Source organism: Triticum dicoccoides, chromosome 5B, assembly GCF_002162155.2.
Source record: "Triticum dicoccoides isolate Atlit2015 ecotype Zavitan chromosome 5B, WEW_v2.0, whole genome shotgun sequence".
Lineage (NCBI taxonomy): Eukaryota > Viridiplantae > Streptophyta > Magnoliopsida > Poales > Poaceae > Triticum > Triticum dicoccoides.
Genome location: NC_041389.1, coordinates 602,750,206 through 602,767,557, shown reverse-complemented (window position 1 = coordinate 602,767,557; position 17,352 = coordinate 602,750,206). Strand labels below are relative to the sequence as shown.

At 47.0% G+C, this 17,352-nt stretch overlaps 2 protein-coding genes across 2 annotated transcripts; both read right to left on the bottom strand.

Moving 5' to 3' along the window:
* Positions 1-6,549: 6,549 nt before the first annotated feature.
* LOC119310242 (dolabradiene monooxygenase-like) lies at positions 6,550-8,277 on the bottom strand. Its single transcript, XM_037586053.1, has 2 exons — positions 7,405-8,277; positions 6,550-7,191 (listed from the first exon to the last, which is right to left on the bottom strand). Exons 1-2 carry the CDS (start codon positions 8,155-8,157, stop codon positions 6,550-6,552), a joined length of 1,395 nt encoding a protein of 464 aa, XP_037441950.1. The 5' UTR covers positions 8,158-8,277.
* A 1,354-nt stretch (positions 8,278-9,631) lies between these two features.
* LOC119306286 lies at positions 9,632-11,961 on the bottom strand. The gene is made up of 2 exons (XM_037582550.1): positions 10,274-11,961; positions 9,632-10,164 (listed from the first exon to the last, which is right to left on the bottom strand). Exon 1 carries the CDS (start codon positions 11,959-11,961, stop codon positions 10,285-10,287), a length of 1,677 nt encoding a protein of 558 aa, XP_037438447.1. The 3' UTR covers positions 9,632-10,164; positions 10,274-10,284.
* Between the last annotated feature and the right edge of the window lie 5,391 nt (positions 11,962-17,352).

The following is a 17,352-nucleotide window of genomic DNA, read 5'->3' as shown; positions in this document are numbered from 1 at the left end:
GTAACTATTATCTCCAATTAATAAAGTCGATGTTTTTAAAAGAAGCTTCAAGTTGAGCATGAGACTCGTTGAGTTTGATGAGCTCACCATTGATGACCCTTGAGCCATTTTCGAGGTGCTCAAAATCCTCAAGGAGTTTAGCATCAGCAACTTCAAGCTTAGCATTTTTAGTTTTGAAATCATTGGCCACCTCAAGTGCTCTATCATGAGATTCCTTGGTGGTTTGTTCAAGTTCAAGAGCTTGAGAGAGGTCTGTGATCACATTAGCATAATCACGCTCATGACCTTCCATTTTATCAATGGTGACTTCATGCTCCTCGAGATGAGATTCCAACTCCTCAATGTATTTCTTACCCTTAATGGCAATAGACATGATTTCCATGAAGTTGGAACGAACAATTTTATTATTATGAAGAGCTTTAAAATTCATTTCTCCCTTAATTTTTAAGGAAGCAACATTATCATTCTCTTCATCCTCATCCTCATCATCATTAGCATTAACATCATCATCAAGAGACATATTGGGGTTCAAAGTAGGAGATACCTTTGAAGCCTTAGCCATAAGGCAAAAAGTAATAGATGATGATGTAGGATCCCTTGAAGCACCATTTAAGACCACATCTTGTTCCATGGAGTGTTGAGTTTCCTCTACATTGTTAGTAAAACAACTCGAGCAAATACATGCATTTTTATCATGGCAACAAGATATAACAAGCATATCATCATGAGTAGTCAATCAATTTCTAAATGATATGCACGGACTCTCAACACAAGCATGTGAAACATTTGGGGTGCTCAAAGTGCTAAGGTCCAAAGATGAAGCATTGCAATAATAAAGTGATGAAGGATAATCAACAATAAGCCCACTATGATCATTGCAATGAACACCACTACTCACCGTGTCATTACCTTGTGGCAAACCACATGTTGGTGAAGTAGAAGAAGTTGAGAACACTATATGACCGAAGGTGGAGGGAGGAAAATTATCCTTGCAAATCTTGGACACACCATATTTATCTTTAAGCTTTGTCCACAACTCATGAGCATCCCGAAACGGCATGAGTTGAAATATAACTACATTGCTCAAAGCATCAAAAAGCACATTAGAAGCTTGAGCATTGAGATAAGAGTTTTTCTCATCCTCAATAGATAATACTTGAGGATCCTTCGGAGGAGAAAAACCCATATCTACAATTCGCTCTCAACACAGGTCAATGGCCCGAAGATGATTAAGCATGTGAATAACCCAAACATCAAACTTTGTGCCATCAAAACTAAGAGTGTCAGAGAATCCTAATACCCTAGTCGACATCTTTACTCTCTAGGCGGTTAAGCCTATCAAAGAGAGACGAGGCTCTGATACCAATTGAAAGATCGAGGATGTTCCCTAGAGGGGGAGGTTAATAGGCGCTTTAAAATAATTATAGTTTAGGCTTGAACAAATGTGGAATAAACCTAGCGGTTAATTTGTCAAGCACAAAACCTACAACAACTAGGTTAACCTATGTGCATCAACAACGTATGCTAAGCAAGATAAACAACTAAGTGATAGCAAGATATATGACAAGAAACAATATAGCCATCACAAAGTAAAGTGCATAAGTAAAGGGCTCGGGTAAGAGATAGCCGAGGCACGCAGAGACGATGATGTATCCCGAATTTCACACCCTTGCGGATGCTAATCTCTGTTTGGAGTGGTGTGGAGTCACAATACTCCTCACGCCCTCGCACAATGCAAGATGTTGTGATTTCACTAAGGTACCCTTGAGGGCGGTTACTGAACCCGTACAAATGGCAACCCTTGGGGGCGGTCACCGAACCCGTACACTTTGGCAGCCCTTGGGGGCGGTCATCAGAACCCGTCAAATTGCTCGGGGTGATGTCCACAACCTAATTGGAGACCCTAACGCTTGCCCGGAGCTTTACACCACAATGATTGAGCTCCGAACACCACCAACCATCTAGGGCGCCCAAGCACCCAAGAGGAACAAGCTCAAGGGTACCAAGCACCCAAGAGCAATAAGCTTCTCAACTTGTAACTTCCACATATCACCATGGAGAACTCAAACCGATGCACCAAATGCAATGGCAAGGGCACACGGAGTGCCCAAGTCCTTCTCTCCCAAATCCCACCAAAGCAACTAATGCTAGGGAGAAAAGTGAGAGGAAGACCAAGAAGAAGAACACCAAGAACTCCAAGATCTAGATCCAAGGGGTTCCCCTCACATAGAGGAGAAAGTGATAGGTGGAAATGTGGATTTAGAACTCCTCTCTCTTTTCCCCAAAAACAAGCAAGAATCCATGGAGGGATTGAGAGATAGCAAGCTCGAAGAAGGTCAACAATGGGGGAAGAACACAAGCTCAAAGGATAAGGTTCATTGGGGAAGAAGACCCCCTTTTATAGGTGGGGGAAAATCCAATTGTTATGCTCACAGCCAGCACAAAGCAGTACTACCGCTAGGGCGGTGGAAGCCCTTTGAAAAACAACATCAAGGAGGCAAAAGGCCAGTAGAACCGCCGGAGCGGTACTACCGCTCGTCCTCACGGTACTACCGCTCATCCTCACGGTACTATCGCTAGGGGTAGCGGTACTACTGCTTGCGAGTGGTACTAAAAAATACATCTGTGCCTACCACCGCTGGACTTAATACGAGATTTTGGTCCGGAACGGAAGTAGCCATGGTAGTACTGCTGCAACCTTTTAAGGACACCAAAACTGCCACAACTTTTGCAAACAGACTCCGAATTCAACGAAACCAAGTTTGTTGGAAAGGTAACGACATGGGATAACACAATCTTGATAGAAATAACAATAATAAGCAAAAGAGAAAAGTCTCATAAGAAAATAGTGAGAATCCTTTCTTGAATAATACCGGTAAAACCTCCAACACCGAAAATGCAACAGAGGAAGCATATTGAATCCGTTTTCGATGTACTAGAGCTTGTCATGAAAATAACCACAAGCTCTAAAACCTCAAAAAGAGAAAGTAAAAAATATGAATCAAGAAAGATGATGCAAGGATGCAATGGTTTGAGCTCTCTACGAGCGATACGATGAAGCTGCTCACTTGAGAGCCCTCCTTGATAGTATGGCTATCGATCCTATAACCCGGTCTCCAAACTATCACCATGAGACCGGTAAAATAGAAAACCTATCAAGGGAAAAACTTTGCCTTGCATGAAGTCCACTTGAGCTAGATGATGATGATCTTGACTCCCTCAAGTTGGACCACCTTTCTTGATTGCCTTTGTTCGGTGAAGACTAGTTGATTGCTCCCCCATACTCCACTATGGGTGAGCCACTCTTTGGCACATCTTCACAAGTCCATTGACACCACAATGGATGGCAAGCTTCAAGGATGATCTCTTCGTGATGCTCCACTTGAACTTGCACACCGCAAACTTGATGACGATCACCACTTGATGTCATCCTCCATGGGTTGTATGATATCTTCCTCTTGATGCAAACCCATGGAAACAAACCTAACCCCACATAGAACTCACACGTAGATCATGGTTTAGTACACAAAGTGTAATGGACAATGTTTACCATACCATGGGATCACTTGATCCCTCTCGATACATCTTCTACGCTTTGTGAGTTGGTCAACTTGATTCACTCTTGACTTAGTCTTGATCAACCTGAACCTTTCCAACTCTCTTCATTTGGATGATGCCTTGAAGGTAAGCATGAATGATCACACAATCTTCTTCTTCAAGACATGTGTGCAATAAGCTCAACTCTCACATGACCAATCTTTGGATAATTCCTTAATAGCACCTTGGTCAAAACATAAACTCCTTGAACCTTTCAAACTCTCTTCATTTGGATGATGCCTTGAAGGTAAGCATGAATGATCACACAATCTTCTTCTTCAAGACATGGGTGCAATAAGCTCAACTCTCACATGACCAATCTTTGGATAATACCTTAATAGCACCTTGGTCAACACATAAACTCCTTGAAACCAATACATGGACTTCAAGAAATGCCTATGGACAAATCCTTCAAATATAACTCAATGCAACCATTAGTCCATAGAGAATGTCGTCAATTACCAAAACCACACATGGGGACATAGCATGTCCTTTCACCTACTGGATCGATAAACCCTGGTTCCCACTGAGAGAAATACTTATCTCTACTGTACTGCATCTCCCCTCCTCTTCGGGGAAAATCCCAACGCAACTCAGAAGTAGCAATCAGGGTTATTGAGTGCATTGTTTGATGCATAGTATAGTTATGCTTTATGTCATCCATTTAGTGAATACATGTGCTGTGTTCGTTCACTTGTGCTAAAGCATCTGGTATCATCTTAGCATTTTTTTTAAATGGAGCTAAGCGGGAGAAAAAACTAGAAGTTTTCGAAAGGGGGCTAAGCGAACAATGACATTGGATTTTGTGAACGAATTTTAAAAATTGAAAGAAATACCTATTGGTTCAATGCATGGTCACATAACTTCACTCTATGCTGTAATATACAATCTAGCATCCATTGTGCATTTATATGACTTTTCACAAGCCGCTTTGTGCTTCAAATCCTATTTTTGGGAAAGCATGTACTCATCAAACTATGTTTAGGTCCTATAGCTTTTGCAACATTTGCTTTCACCAGACAATGGCAATAAGTTCAAGTCTAGAAAGTAGAAATCATATGAAGCATTTATTTGAATGGCATGGTTAGTAAAAAAATATAGGGGGTTTTGCCTACACTACTCAATTTTGCCATTAGAAATGTCAACTACTCAAAAATGTCACTTGACACCATTACCGTCCATTGAAAGGCCATTGATCAAGATAAAATGACCAAAATACCCTTGGACCCCCTTGTCGAAGTTCCCTCTAAACCTCACTTTAGCCTGTGGGTCCTAGTTATTAGTACTCAGAGAGTGATATTAGAAACAAAAATAGCTTCATACGTAGGTGATCATATCCCCGCGTGTTGTTATTTTTATTCTAATTTAATTTTCTTTGCGCCAACAACTAGGACCCACATGTTATAGGACAACACTGACAAGTGGGGTCTGGGGATATTTTGGTCACTGCATGCCGGTCAATGGTCTTTGACCAAACAGTAATGATGCTCAATGACTTTTTTTTAGTAAATGCTTAATGAAAGGATAATATTTTTGAGTAGTTGAAACTTCTAATGGCAAAATTGAGTAGAGTAACACAAGTAGTGGCAAAACTGACAAAACCCCAAAATTCTACTTGTTCAGAAAGCACACACATACACATAACTGTTGCCCATTCATAAAAAAATATCAAATGACAAGCATCTGAATGTCCTGGTTACTCCAAAATCTGCATTACTCTAACATCCGCATTATCCAAAGAAACACACACCTACACATGAGTGTTCCCCGTTAGTATAAAAGGAGATGACAAGCATCTTAAGGGGGAGCTTATCATGTCACACTGGATGTATATGGAATGAAATAGAGCAACTACACGAAGCTTATGCTCAGGATCTTCCTGTACATAGTAGTGGTAGTTTAGTTGTGGTAGGACTTGCCATGGTGGCGTCATGTGATGTCGTTCTAGAGTTTTGCTTGGGCGCTATCAGACAACGTCGAGACCCTCTTCGATCTTTGTTTTCCTCCATGCCAGAGGCTTGCGGAGAGGGAAAGCAAGGCATGGAGCCTCCTACCAATAAGGCCCATGGAGAGCCAAATTTGGCTAGAGTAGCTGTCATTTTCCCCTCTTCCTTAGGCCACAGTAGCGATGGTACATGAGAAGTGGAATGATATGGTCGTGTCATCTTTGATTTGACGATCCAGGGAAAGATGAACTTGGCTTCAAAATCTTCTCTGATCATCTTCTTCCTCTGCTTCGACCTCGGCTATTGGAGCTGCAAATCAAACACCAACAAATCTCCAGCAAGCACCTCAGGAGGCCGACTTAGAAGGTTTCGCGGGCAAAACTGATGCCCCCACCTTTTAACCTTCAGCGGGGAGCCCTTTCAAGTTCTTGACCAGAGTTGGTGGAGAATCCTATTTGGCGCGTACGTCTCAAGGTTGGGTTTTTAGATAGGGACCGAGCGCGTGCCCTTTGGGCCGACACATTAGCTTTTTCCGATCTAGAACCTTCCCAAACCGGGTTTTCCCTCTTTTTTGTCTTCTTTTTTATTTTTGTTCTTTTTTTTCTTCTTTCATTTTCGTTTTTTTCATGTCCATTTTTCTTTCCTTTTTAGTTTTCATTTCATTTCTTTTTGGTTTTACCTTTTTCTTGAAGTCTTTCTGGAATCATGAACATTTTTTACATTATTAAAAATATGAAATTGTTACAAATTTGTTAACATTTTTTGAATTAACGAACACTTTTTCAAAATTCCTGGATATTTTTAAAACTGTGAAAAAAGTATGAAAACTCGTGAACTTTTTTTGAATGGGTGAACTTTTTTTTGAATTGATGGACAATTATTGAGATTCACGAGTCTGTTTTAATTTAGAAAAATATTTTTTGAATCAGCAAACATTTTGGAGTTGATGAACTTTTTTTAACTAATGGACACCTTTGGATTGTGCATGGCCGACGGGCCGCGTCAACTAGTTACCCGGGACACGGAAGCGCATGATGGGGCGGAGCAGGAGGCCGGCCTTCCGCCGCGCGGTGATGCCAAACGCCTCGGTCATGTCGAGCGACCCGTCGGGCGCTTCCCAGTCGAAGTGTAGCAGCAAGCTGGCGAGCGCGAGCTCCACGTTGGCGAGCCCGAACGCCATTCCGGGGCACATCCTCCTACCTGCACCAAACGGCAGGAACTCGAAGTCCACGCCCCTGAAGTCCACCTCCGCCGCCGCGCCGTCGCCGGCCGCCTCGAAGCGCTCCGGACGAAACTCCTCAGGCTTATCAGGCCAGTACCGCTCGTCGCGGCCCAGCGCCCAGGCGTTGACCAGCACCTGCGTGCCCTTGGGCACGTCGTAGCCGAGCACCCTGCACGCCGGCTCCTCTCGGCACTCCCGGGGGAGCAGCAGCGGCAGCGGCGTGTGCAGCCGTAGTGTCTCCCGGATGACGAGGTGCAGGTACGGGACGAGCTCGCCGAGCTGCTGTTCGACCACCTTGCCGCCGGCCTCGAAGGCTCGCCGCACCTCCGCTGTCGCTCGATGCATCACCTTTGGGTTCTTGACCAGTTCCGCCATTATCCACTCCAGTGTTGTCGTCGACGTCTCACTGCCGGCACCAAACATGTCCTGCATGCACAATTGGACACACACACAAGATGACTACTCTACTCCTACCTGCATGTGCTAGTATCATTTTAATTTTATCTATAGCAACTCAGTTAATATTATGTTAGAACCTGTCGTGTGAGATTTACATATTACTGAATTAAGGTTTGTAAATTAATTTCTGTCGGTTTAGCTTAAGCAAAGAAAAAAACACAATTAATTAAGATTGCTTACAAATACTACGGCTTTGATGCAGTCCATGTCGAGTGGAAACTGGAGGCCACCGTCCTTCTGTATCCTCAGGAGCACGTCGATAAGGTCCTCGGCGTCGCCGGCACCGGCGCCCATCCTCTCCTGGTGCTCGGCGATAATGCCGTCGAGGATCCCGAATACGGTGTCACGGCACTCCTCGGCGCGGCGGACGGCGCCGCTAGCCCAGGCGGCGAGCCGTGACGACGGCCACAGGTCGGCGGGGTTGAACCCCGCGACGAGCCCGACGGAGCGTTCGAGCTCCCGGAGGAACACGTCGCGGCCGCTGCAGCGGTCGCCAATCACGACGCGCAGCGTGCTGTCGGCCACGAGCGCGGACAGCCGCGCGCGCATGTCGACCACGGCGCCGCCGTTCCCGGCGGATGCGACGGCCCGGAGCATGGCGGCGACCTCCTCCTCCCGGATGGCACGGAAGGAGAGGACGCGGCGCGTCGTGAGGAGCTCGGTGACGGCGATGCGGCGCATCTGGCGCCAGTAGTCGCCGTAGGGCGCGAAGACGATGTCCCGGCCGCCCTTGGTGAGCACGCGCACGGTGGAGCTCAGCGGCCGCGTCGCGAACGAGGCGTCGTGGGTCTTCATCACCTCGCGCGCCGCCTCCCGGGACGAGACCACCAGCGTGGGCACCTCGCCGAGCCGGAGCAGCATGACCGGCCACCCGTGCCGCCGCGCCAGGTCGCGCATGGCCCGGTGCGGGAGCGCCCCGACGATGTGGTGCATGCTGCCGATCACCGGCAGCGTCCACGGCCCCGGCGGCAGCCGCAGCTTGTCCTTGCCGCCCCTGCGTCGGCGCCAGGCGAGCAGGACGACGAGCAGCGACCCGATGGCCAGTACGAGGTAGACGACTTGCTCCATTTTCTTGCCGCGAATGACCGATCAGTATGTACTGTATGTGAGTGGCTGGCTTCTCAAATATAGACGCGCGGTGAGAATCATTCGTACGTACACTTTTGGCCCGGCATCGAGCTGCGGTGAGAATCAAAGGTGTAAGCTCAGCTACGTATGGAGTACACTACAGACACACAGATGCTGCTGAGGAATGGACAAAAGACTCATTTGTTATCGTCGCCGGCGGCCGGCGGCCGGCCCGGCACATTTGTTTCCACAATCCCTTTTTTTTCTTTAAAAAAACCTCGTACCTTTTTTTTTCCCATATGGTCACTGTCAACTCAAATCTATGAAATCAAATACTAAGAGGCCCAACAATCGTCTGATTTTCTTTAGTAGGGCCTGTGTTCTTAGTCTAATGGCCGGATCCTAATCGCGCAATTACCATAATCTAGTGTATTCCTCAAAAAAAAAAAAAGAGAGCATAATCTAGTGTACCTGTATTGACGGTGGCCGGGGGTACCTGATAAATATTTTCACTGTAATGGCAACGGAATACGATGAGGAGTGCAAAGTCTATTAGAAGACCGTCCCTAGTTGTGGATGTCTGCACGCATTGTATGACCAGACAAGAATCACATTAAGGTGAGTAAATATTGATTGGCGCCATTGGTCTACATATCTTTGCTTATGGAGTAGTATATAGCAATGAAAAAGAAGATAAGTATTCTCGGACCTCAGACGATCTGTCTCTCTGCATAAACAACTTTGAGCAGTCTGCACTTCTGTGTCCATGTATTCTCTGCATAGTAAAGTACCTTTTGCTAGCTCCTCAACTTTGAGTGGTAAATGTGATGGGGATAAGCAAGAAGATAATCCTGGCGTACTAATAGAACAACATAGTAGTAATCCGTAAAAAAAATCATGCCCAGAGTCCAGAGAAGATAGTGCAGATGAGGTAATCTGTATCTGGGCAACCTTTAGTAAGAAAACAAGTTATGTATCAATAAACTGTTTGCAACTATCCACATCCCAAATCTGCTACTAAATCCTTTTTAGCCGACTCCATTCATCCAGTGAGTTCATGTCCTGGTAGGTTTCGACCTCTAGCAGTCCAGTTGGCTTCAGACAGAATTCTCGGTTTCACAACTTGGTATACAAGTTGCCCATTGGTACATCCATTGTGAAGCAACGTTTGTTTAAGTAGTTATTATCTTGATTTGTGTAAACCAAAACATCAGTTAACAGGAGCACACACATATGCATCTCCTCATTAAATTGATCGTTTTATGTGAAGATTGCACAGGGTTTATCTATACTACCAAACGAACTAGCAGTAATGTATTCATTCCCCTGAATTTCACAACATAAGAAAATAGCAGCCAGGAACATATAATTAGAGTCTAATGGGGTGTAGGTGCCGCAGTTTCTTCACTCACAAAGTCATAATTAGCTGATGAAGATCATTTCACTGGCAAGACTAGCCCACCATATTGTGGCACTCTTCATCACGAGATGTCTTCTAAAGACCCAAGCTACCGCTATATTATGTTAAGTTATACGAACAAGTTATACCTCAAATTTTAGAAGTTCTCCTGTCCCGCAACTGCATCTCTAGCGCGACAACTTGTTCCTTGAGACGATCGATTATCGTTTCCAACTCAACCTTTTCCGCTTCTCGTGCTTCAGACGCCTCTCTAATCATTTCCGTTGTTCCGACTTCCCGTCCTGGTTGGAGAATCACTTGACCTGCATTGGTGGCTCTTGAATCTCTGACCTGGGCACCTTTCACCCGCTCGAATGGTCGAAGATAGTAGAGTGTTTTAGTAGAAATTACTCTCTTGACCAGTACATTATTTCCGTATACTACACCATCAGAAGATGCATCATCATTGTTTCCTACAAAAAAAAAGGAAAAGTATGCATTAGCAATAGCTTGCTGTGACGATTCATCAATTCTTCTACAATAGATATGAGTCTGAGAAATTTTCATGTGCAATTTCATTACCTTCCGAAACACTAGAGCTTTCTGTATCCACCTTCGCTCTCTGATCTTTCTGTGACATTGTGTGTCTGCATTTCATCATCAGTGGATCCTTCTAAGACATGAACACTAGTGACATGAGTTACTTTATTAACTGCTCCTTGACTGGGAGGTGTATCACTTTGGACATTATTAGCAAGCTCATAACCATCAGCTTTCGTCGTTCTTGGGCTAATAGCTGCAGCATGAAGTTGTTTCATCCTTTCAGCATTAGCAACAGCAACAGCACATGCCCACGAGTAAGGCTTCCACCATTGCGCGTATTCAACCGTCATGCCCGGATCACGTCGTGGAACGAAGAACGAAACGTCTTCAGGCCGCATCCTGTAAGTCGCCCACGCGGTCTTTCGGCATGAATTGGCACGGGCGATAGTCCCGGGTACGTCCTGATCGAAGCCGAGCTGCCTTGCGACGCGGTGCGGACAGTAGTGCTCGATGCATTGCATGCCGACGAGCTCGCAAGGTAGCAGACACTGCGCAAAGGACTGCAGCTCCTTGCTTGTTACTACATCATGGCAGAGCACCCAGCAGCCATCTTTGCCATCTTTGCCTTGTGGCAGAGCAAAGCTACTGCCTCCGTAAGGCCTCCATTGGAACTCCTCCGGGGACATGAGCACGGCGTGGATGTAGCCATGATCAAGCGGGTTTCTGATGTTGTGCCACTTGGCGGCCCTCGGCACGCCGGGATCGTCGCCGTGGGAGGCAGTGCTTGGTATCTCAGCCTCAGGACGCAGCTCTGGGAAGCGCTCCCAGACCCATAGCTGGAGGATGTGCAGCGGCGCACTCGCCACGAACGGCTGATGGCTGGTGCCCAAGCTTAAGTGGTGACTGAGTGCGGAGAGGTCATTGTAGATGTTGGCAAGAACGGCGGGTGCGAGGGCCGAGCACCTGCCGCGTGCCAGCCCGGCGGCGAGGGGGAACACGTCCGGTCTGACCACGTCGAATGGCTGCGCCGGAAGCACGTATCTGGTCAACCACATGGCCAGAAACGCGCCGTGCTCGAGCAATGTGGCCGCCTCGGTCTCTCCTCTGCCGGCGGCAACGACCTCCCCTGTCGGCCGCTCGACGAATTGCTTAACCCACGGGGCAAACGAGGGTTTCTTGTTCGTGCATCTGTTGAGCGCGATCCGGGCGGCTTCGAGCGCGTCCACGTCCCCGCGGAGCTCGTCCGGGAGCCGCGACCACACAGGCCTGCCCAGCAGGGGCAGGCCCCCGAGCACGGCCATGTCCTCCAGCGTCACCGTGGCCTCGCCCCACGGGAAGAGGAACGTGTTGGTCTCGCCGGACCAGAAACCCGCAAGCTGGAGCAGCAGGCCCTCGTCCCGCCGCACCCAGCCGGTGGTCGCGAGGACGGCGTCCAAGATCCCAAGCTTCCGCCAGAGGCGCTCATGCCGCGGCCGAAGCCTGGCCACCCACCGCCTCCACAGCTTCGAGGAGCCGGGCCAGGCCGTCCAATCGACAGGGAGCTGGTCGCCAAGAACAGGGCCGGCATTGCGGGGCGGGGATGGCAGAGCAGGGAGGCGAGCGCCCCCCGCGCGGGGGAGGAGGAAGTGGGCCGATCGGGCCGTGGGGCGGGAGGGATCGGCGCCGGAGACGATCGCGGTGGTGGATTCCTGTACCAGGAGGCCGCGGAGCTCGTCGTCGCTGGACATTGCGGTGCCGGTGGCGCTCTGGGCGGGCTGAGTGTGAGTAGGGAAAGTGCTCCGTAGAATTGGGGATGGGGGGAGGCAGTGATAAAATAAAATGGATGCATATCTATATAATCCCGGGAAGTAAATTAGTCTGTTCACTTTCCTACCCGCCGGAGTAGAGATGTCAGAGATGTTGCCATGCTGATGTAGAGCAAGGTGGGTGGTGCAGCGATGTGTGGCAGACGACGACCTCAGCTTTGACTGGTGCAAAGCTTAGGGAACTCCAACGGGATCACTAAACATTAGGGCATCTCCAGCCGGCCCCGCGCGACCTCAGACGAGCACTTTTTGGACGCCGGCGTCTAATTTTTCTTCCAGTCGGGATCCCAAGGCCTTAAAAAACGTCGGATTTGTCTAGAGTTACGGCCGGCGCGCGCAAGCGAAACGCAGCAAACCGGGAGGCAGCTGGGGACGCCGGCGCTCTCTTTTGCATGCAAAAGCCCCACAAGTCAGCCTCTCTCCTCCCTCTCTCTCCTCTTTTCCTCCTAGGCCCACCACGTGCATGGCCTCTCTCCTGCAGCTCCAGCCACGCCGGGAACCCGTCGCCCTCGTTCGTGTCGCCGCAGCCGAAGGCCGCGCCGGGGAGCGTCGACGAGGAGTGCGGCCGTGGTCCAGGCGACCGGCGAGGCCTGCCAGGGCGGCCGGGCGGCGCCGAGCGCGGAGGCCACGGGCGGCCCCGGCACCGGGCGCACCGGCCCCAAGCGTGGCGACCAATGGCCATCTCCACCGCGCCGAAGGGCCACCGACGGCCGACGCCGCTGTTCCATGTTGTGCGCGCATCCGCACTACCGCGTCGATGAGGAGGTGGAGGCCGTGGTGGCACGCATCGGTGCTGGCGGAGGCCGCGGGGCCCGGGCGAGGCGCTGGCGGAGGCTGCAGGGCCCGGGCGAGGTGGACGAGCGTGGGCGGCCATCCGCCCGCTCTCGGCCTCCTCCCCGGCGACGCCGCTCGGCCCTCCCTCCGCCCCGGCGCTGGCGGAGGCCGCACGGCCCGGGCAAGGCGCTCGCGGGGTCGCGCGGGCGGCGCGGCGTGGCCTGGGCGGGACGACGGGGCGAGCCTGGGCGGGAGCGGACGCGGACAGGGCGGCGAGCAGAGGTGCGGAGGCGCTGGTGCTGCTCCTCGCGGACTTCGACGACTCCTTCCCGCGCGTCGTGGCGCGCATGGCGTGGGGCTTGGGAGGGAGGGAGAGTGGCGCCGTGGCTGCAGAGAGGGGCGGTGGCGAGCAGAGCCGGTCGGTGGCGAGACGAGCAGAGCAGGCTTGGGCGGTGGGGGGGGCAACGACTGGATGTCATTCGACCCCCAGCCTAAAAATTATCGCCGCTAGTCCCCCAAGGGGCGAAAAAAAATCCCTCCTGGGGGGCTCAACGGCTGGAGATGCCCTTAGGCTACATTCGACACTTTTAGCCATTCGGTTATCAAAATTGTTCAGACAACCAAAGATGTCCGAAATTCCGTAAATCCTGATCAACCCGCTGCAGACGGCTTCTAGCGTGCAGGTGGAGTTTGACCGGATTTCCTGGGTTGAATTCCTCTACAGTATTGTACGGTACAGTACAACGGATTACATGTGGGGCCGGGTCCCACATGACAGTGATTGTATTGCACCGTACAATACTGCAGAGGATCATAACCCGGATTTCCTATTTGACGCGTTTTGCGTTAATTTATTGTGGCGCCGCACACGCATTTGACCTGATTTAAAAAGTCAGGCGTGTGTTGCATCGACCCTGGTTTTGAGAACGTTCTCAAAGGTTCCAGCCGAGTTTTTTCGGTTTGGAACTAACCTTCTAGAAGGTTGCTGAATTGGTTTTTTTTGTTTCTTTTTTTCCTTTTCGTTTTTTCCTCTTTCATTTTTCTTTTCCCTCGTTTTTCGTTTTTATTTTTATTTTCCTTTTCTTTTCCTTTTCCCCTTTTTTGTTTCAATTTTTCTTTTCTTTTATCTACTTTTTCTATTTTATTTTCATTTTCCAAGTTTATTTTTCTTTTTCAACTAATTTAAAGAATTTTAAAATGTATGTATTTTTTGATTTGCTACATTTAAAAGAAATGTTCCTGGTTTGAAATTTTGTTCAGAAATTCCAAAAAAATTAGGATTACAAATATTTGTTTGATTCTTATAAAATTTGTTCCAAATATTTCTATATAGAATTTGAAAATTTAAAATTTTCATGTTTTTAAAAAATCAGAAAATGTTTCCGCTTTCAAAATTGGTTCACAAATTTAAAAAAAGTTCATATTTTGAAATTTTGTTTACAAATTTAAAAAATATTCAGGAATTTCAGAAAAAAACCTTTTAAATTTTTCTCAACAATTAGAAAAATGTTAATGTTTTGAAAATGTTTGGAATTTCAAAAAATGTTCCCACTTTCAAAATTTGTTCACAAACTTAGAAAATGCTCATATTCCTGGACAATATTTAAAAGTGTGCCCACTTTTAAATTTTGTGCACAAAGAAACATGAAATTTTGTCGCAAATTCAAAAAATGTTCCAGCTTTCTAAATTTGTGAAAAATGTTCATGTTTTCAAAATTTATTCACAAATTCAAAAAATGTTCGTGTTTTGGATAATTTGTTCATAATTTCGGAAAATTTTCCTATTTTGTAGAAAATGTTTGCATCTTTTTTAAAATTGTTCATAATTTCGAAAATTGTAATCATTTTTTAATTTGTTCCCTTTTCATTTCTTTGAGAATCCCAAAAAATGTTTGCATGTTCACAAAATTTTCGGGTTTTTTAATTTTGATCGCAATTTTGAAAATCCGCGTTTCAAGATATATTTACCTTTGAAAAAGGAAAATCACGTTCAAAATTTCAACAAAGTTTAAATCTGTTGCTGCTTATAGTTCATATTGTACGAGCTGCCATTTGAGATGTAGATGCGTTGGAGTTAGCTAGCGACAACGTTCAGTAGCATGAGGTACTTGGTTTGAACCTTCATTGTGAGCTTTAGTTTTTGCGATTGTTGAAGTTTTTGGCGCTGTCGTCTGTATCTTTATGTGTTGCACTGCACATCTAGCACAGGTGTTATCGTGTCGCAGCTGCTAGCACAACATGTGTATGACTACCATGGGAGATGGGTATGAGACCCACATAAGTTGCCATTGTGGTAACCCAACTTATGTGATCAGAGATTCCATGAAGACTTAGGAAAACAAGTTAGTAGTGAACTGAGGAGAGTAACTTTACTAACCAACTCCGCTAGAAATGCAATACTCTGAAAATTTGTATGGTAGGTTGACTAATGTCTTAATGTGTTTCCAAAGCTTATATAAGTAAGATGTTGTCCTGCAGAGCGGTCTTTGGAGGAACACACCTATATGAGCCCGACTATTGGTCACAGTCTATGAGATTGGGGTGATCTCTAGTAAGATCATGAATAGGCCAGGAGTATGACTAATATACTCCACCCAAGGGGTCAGCCTTCGGTAGTCTAGTACAAGTAAGACATGTGTTGAAACTTCTTTACGCCAAACTGACAATTCAAGGCATAGTCCATTGTTCAGTTGCGAAGGAGTGTATAATTACTTGCTTTAGGTGGAGCTCAATCTTAACAGGTCTTCACTGAAATACTGGTATATCAAAACAGCGTGTGGAACAAAGGACAATCTGGGCCCTTGAGATCTAGTGGGGGATTGTTGAAATATTAGGGTGGGCCTAAGGCCCATCTAACAATTTCAAAATTTTCAAGGGCCCATGTGGGTTAAATGGCAATGATGTGGTGGGAAGTTTAGTCCCACTAGTAAATGCGCACGTGCAACACACATTAATATTTAGGCAATATATTAATTGCACGTGGATATTAGGTATGCTATTAATTGCGTGTTAATTCGGTGATTAGTGCAATATTTGGTATGATATTAATTACATGTTAAACACGTTGAACGCTCACCATTGGAGCAGTTTAGGTCGCTGGATTGACTTAGTTTGATGGTCGAGATCAGTTGGATCTGCCCCTTTGGGTCTTTTTATATTGGTATAGATACTGCTAGTTGGAGAGGAGTTGGGCCTCCTTATATGGGTTTGTCTTTCACATGCTATTGAAACTGGAGAAGAGAAGTGGTTCCCGCGCGCTCCTTCTCCGCCGCCCGCCTCGCCATGCCATGTCTAGTCACGATGCACCGCGGGTTGCGGGAATGAGCCGACCTGAGCTCACACCTATGCGCTCACACCTACACTGTCGATGGGAGAGCGGGTCTCCAAAACCCCGCTTCTCTGAATTATGTACGAGAGAGGGGTGATTAGGTTTTTGGGGAGCATCCGCTGCACGACTGCTCGCTGTCGTTCGTCCACATCTGCTGCCTCATCTACATCTGTGTCATCTTCATCGTCACCATGTCCGCCGACACCGAGAGGGCCGCCGCCGAGAAACTTGAAGCCCACAAGAAGGCCACCGAGGATGCTGCTGCTGCCACCGTCGATACCGCGACTTCTGCATGGCCTACTGAAGGGTATAACTCGTTTATCCCGCTCCTGTTTATTTCTGTGTTAGCCGTACTAGCATAATGTGTAGATGTGTCTACTGTTTTCCGTAGTACGTGCTTATCTAGATCATAATCAATATGTCGTTAATTCTATCAATGTCATCTTCATGATTATTACTGAATTAACTTAATCAAAAATGCCTATATACTCAACAGTGACAACCTCTAAAACACGCCAAAACCCTTGGAGGTTGACAGGCTGCCCACACGCCCCTTTTCTCTCCTCTCGCCTTGTTGATCTAGACGGTGGCGCCGCTAGGCTGCTATTTCTCCTCAATGGCCGACTCCATGTATCGGAGGGCCTCTGGGCGAACTTGATGACATGACCCCCTAATCTATAATACCTAAATAGTTCATCCCCACTATAGTATTTCTCTTGACATGCAGCCTATTCACATCAGCAACACTGCCACATCATTGTTCCATTACTCATTTACCGATGGGACCCACAACAGTTTAATACACGTCATTGACCCGTTAGGGCATCTCCAACAGTCGTAAGATAGGTGTTGGTAAATTTGCCACATAAGACATACTCCCTCCGTCCACGAATAAGTGTACATCTAGTTTTTGTCTTAAGTCAAAGTTTTAAAACTTTAACCAATTTTCTAGAAAAAAGTAAAAGCATTTATGACACTAAATTAGTATCACTAGATCCGCTTTGAAATGTACTTTGACAATATACCAATTTGATGTCATATATATTACTACTATATTCTATAAAGTTAGTCAAAATTCTAAAACTTTGACTTAGAACAAAACTAGATGTACACTTATTCATCGACGGAGGGAGTAGTGATGATGTGGCATTGTAATAAATGTGAAGAAAGAGCAAAGTTGTATGTAGAATAACCAACAACCTTTGCATAAG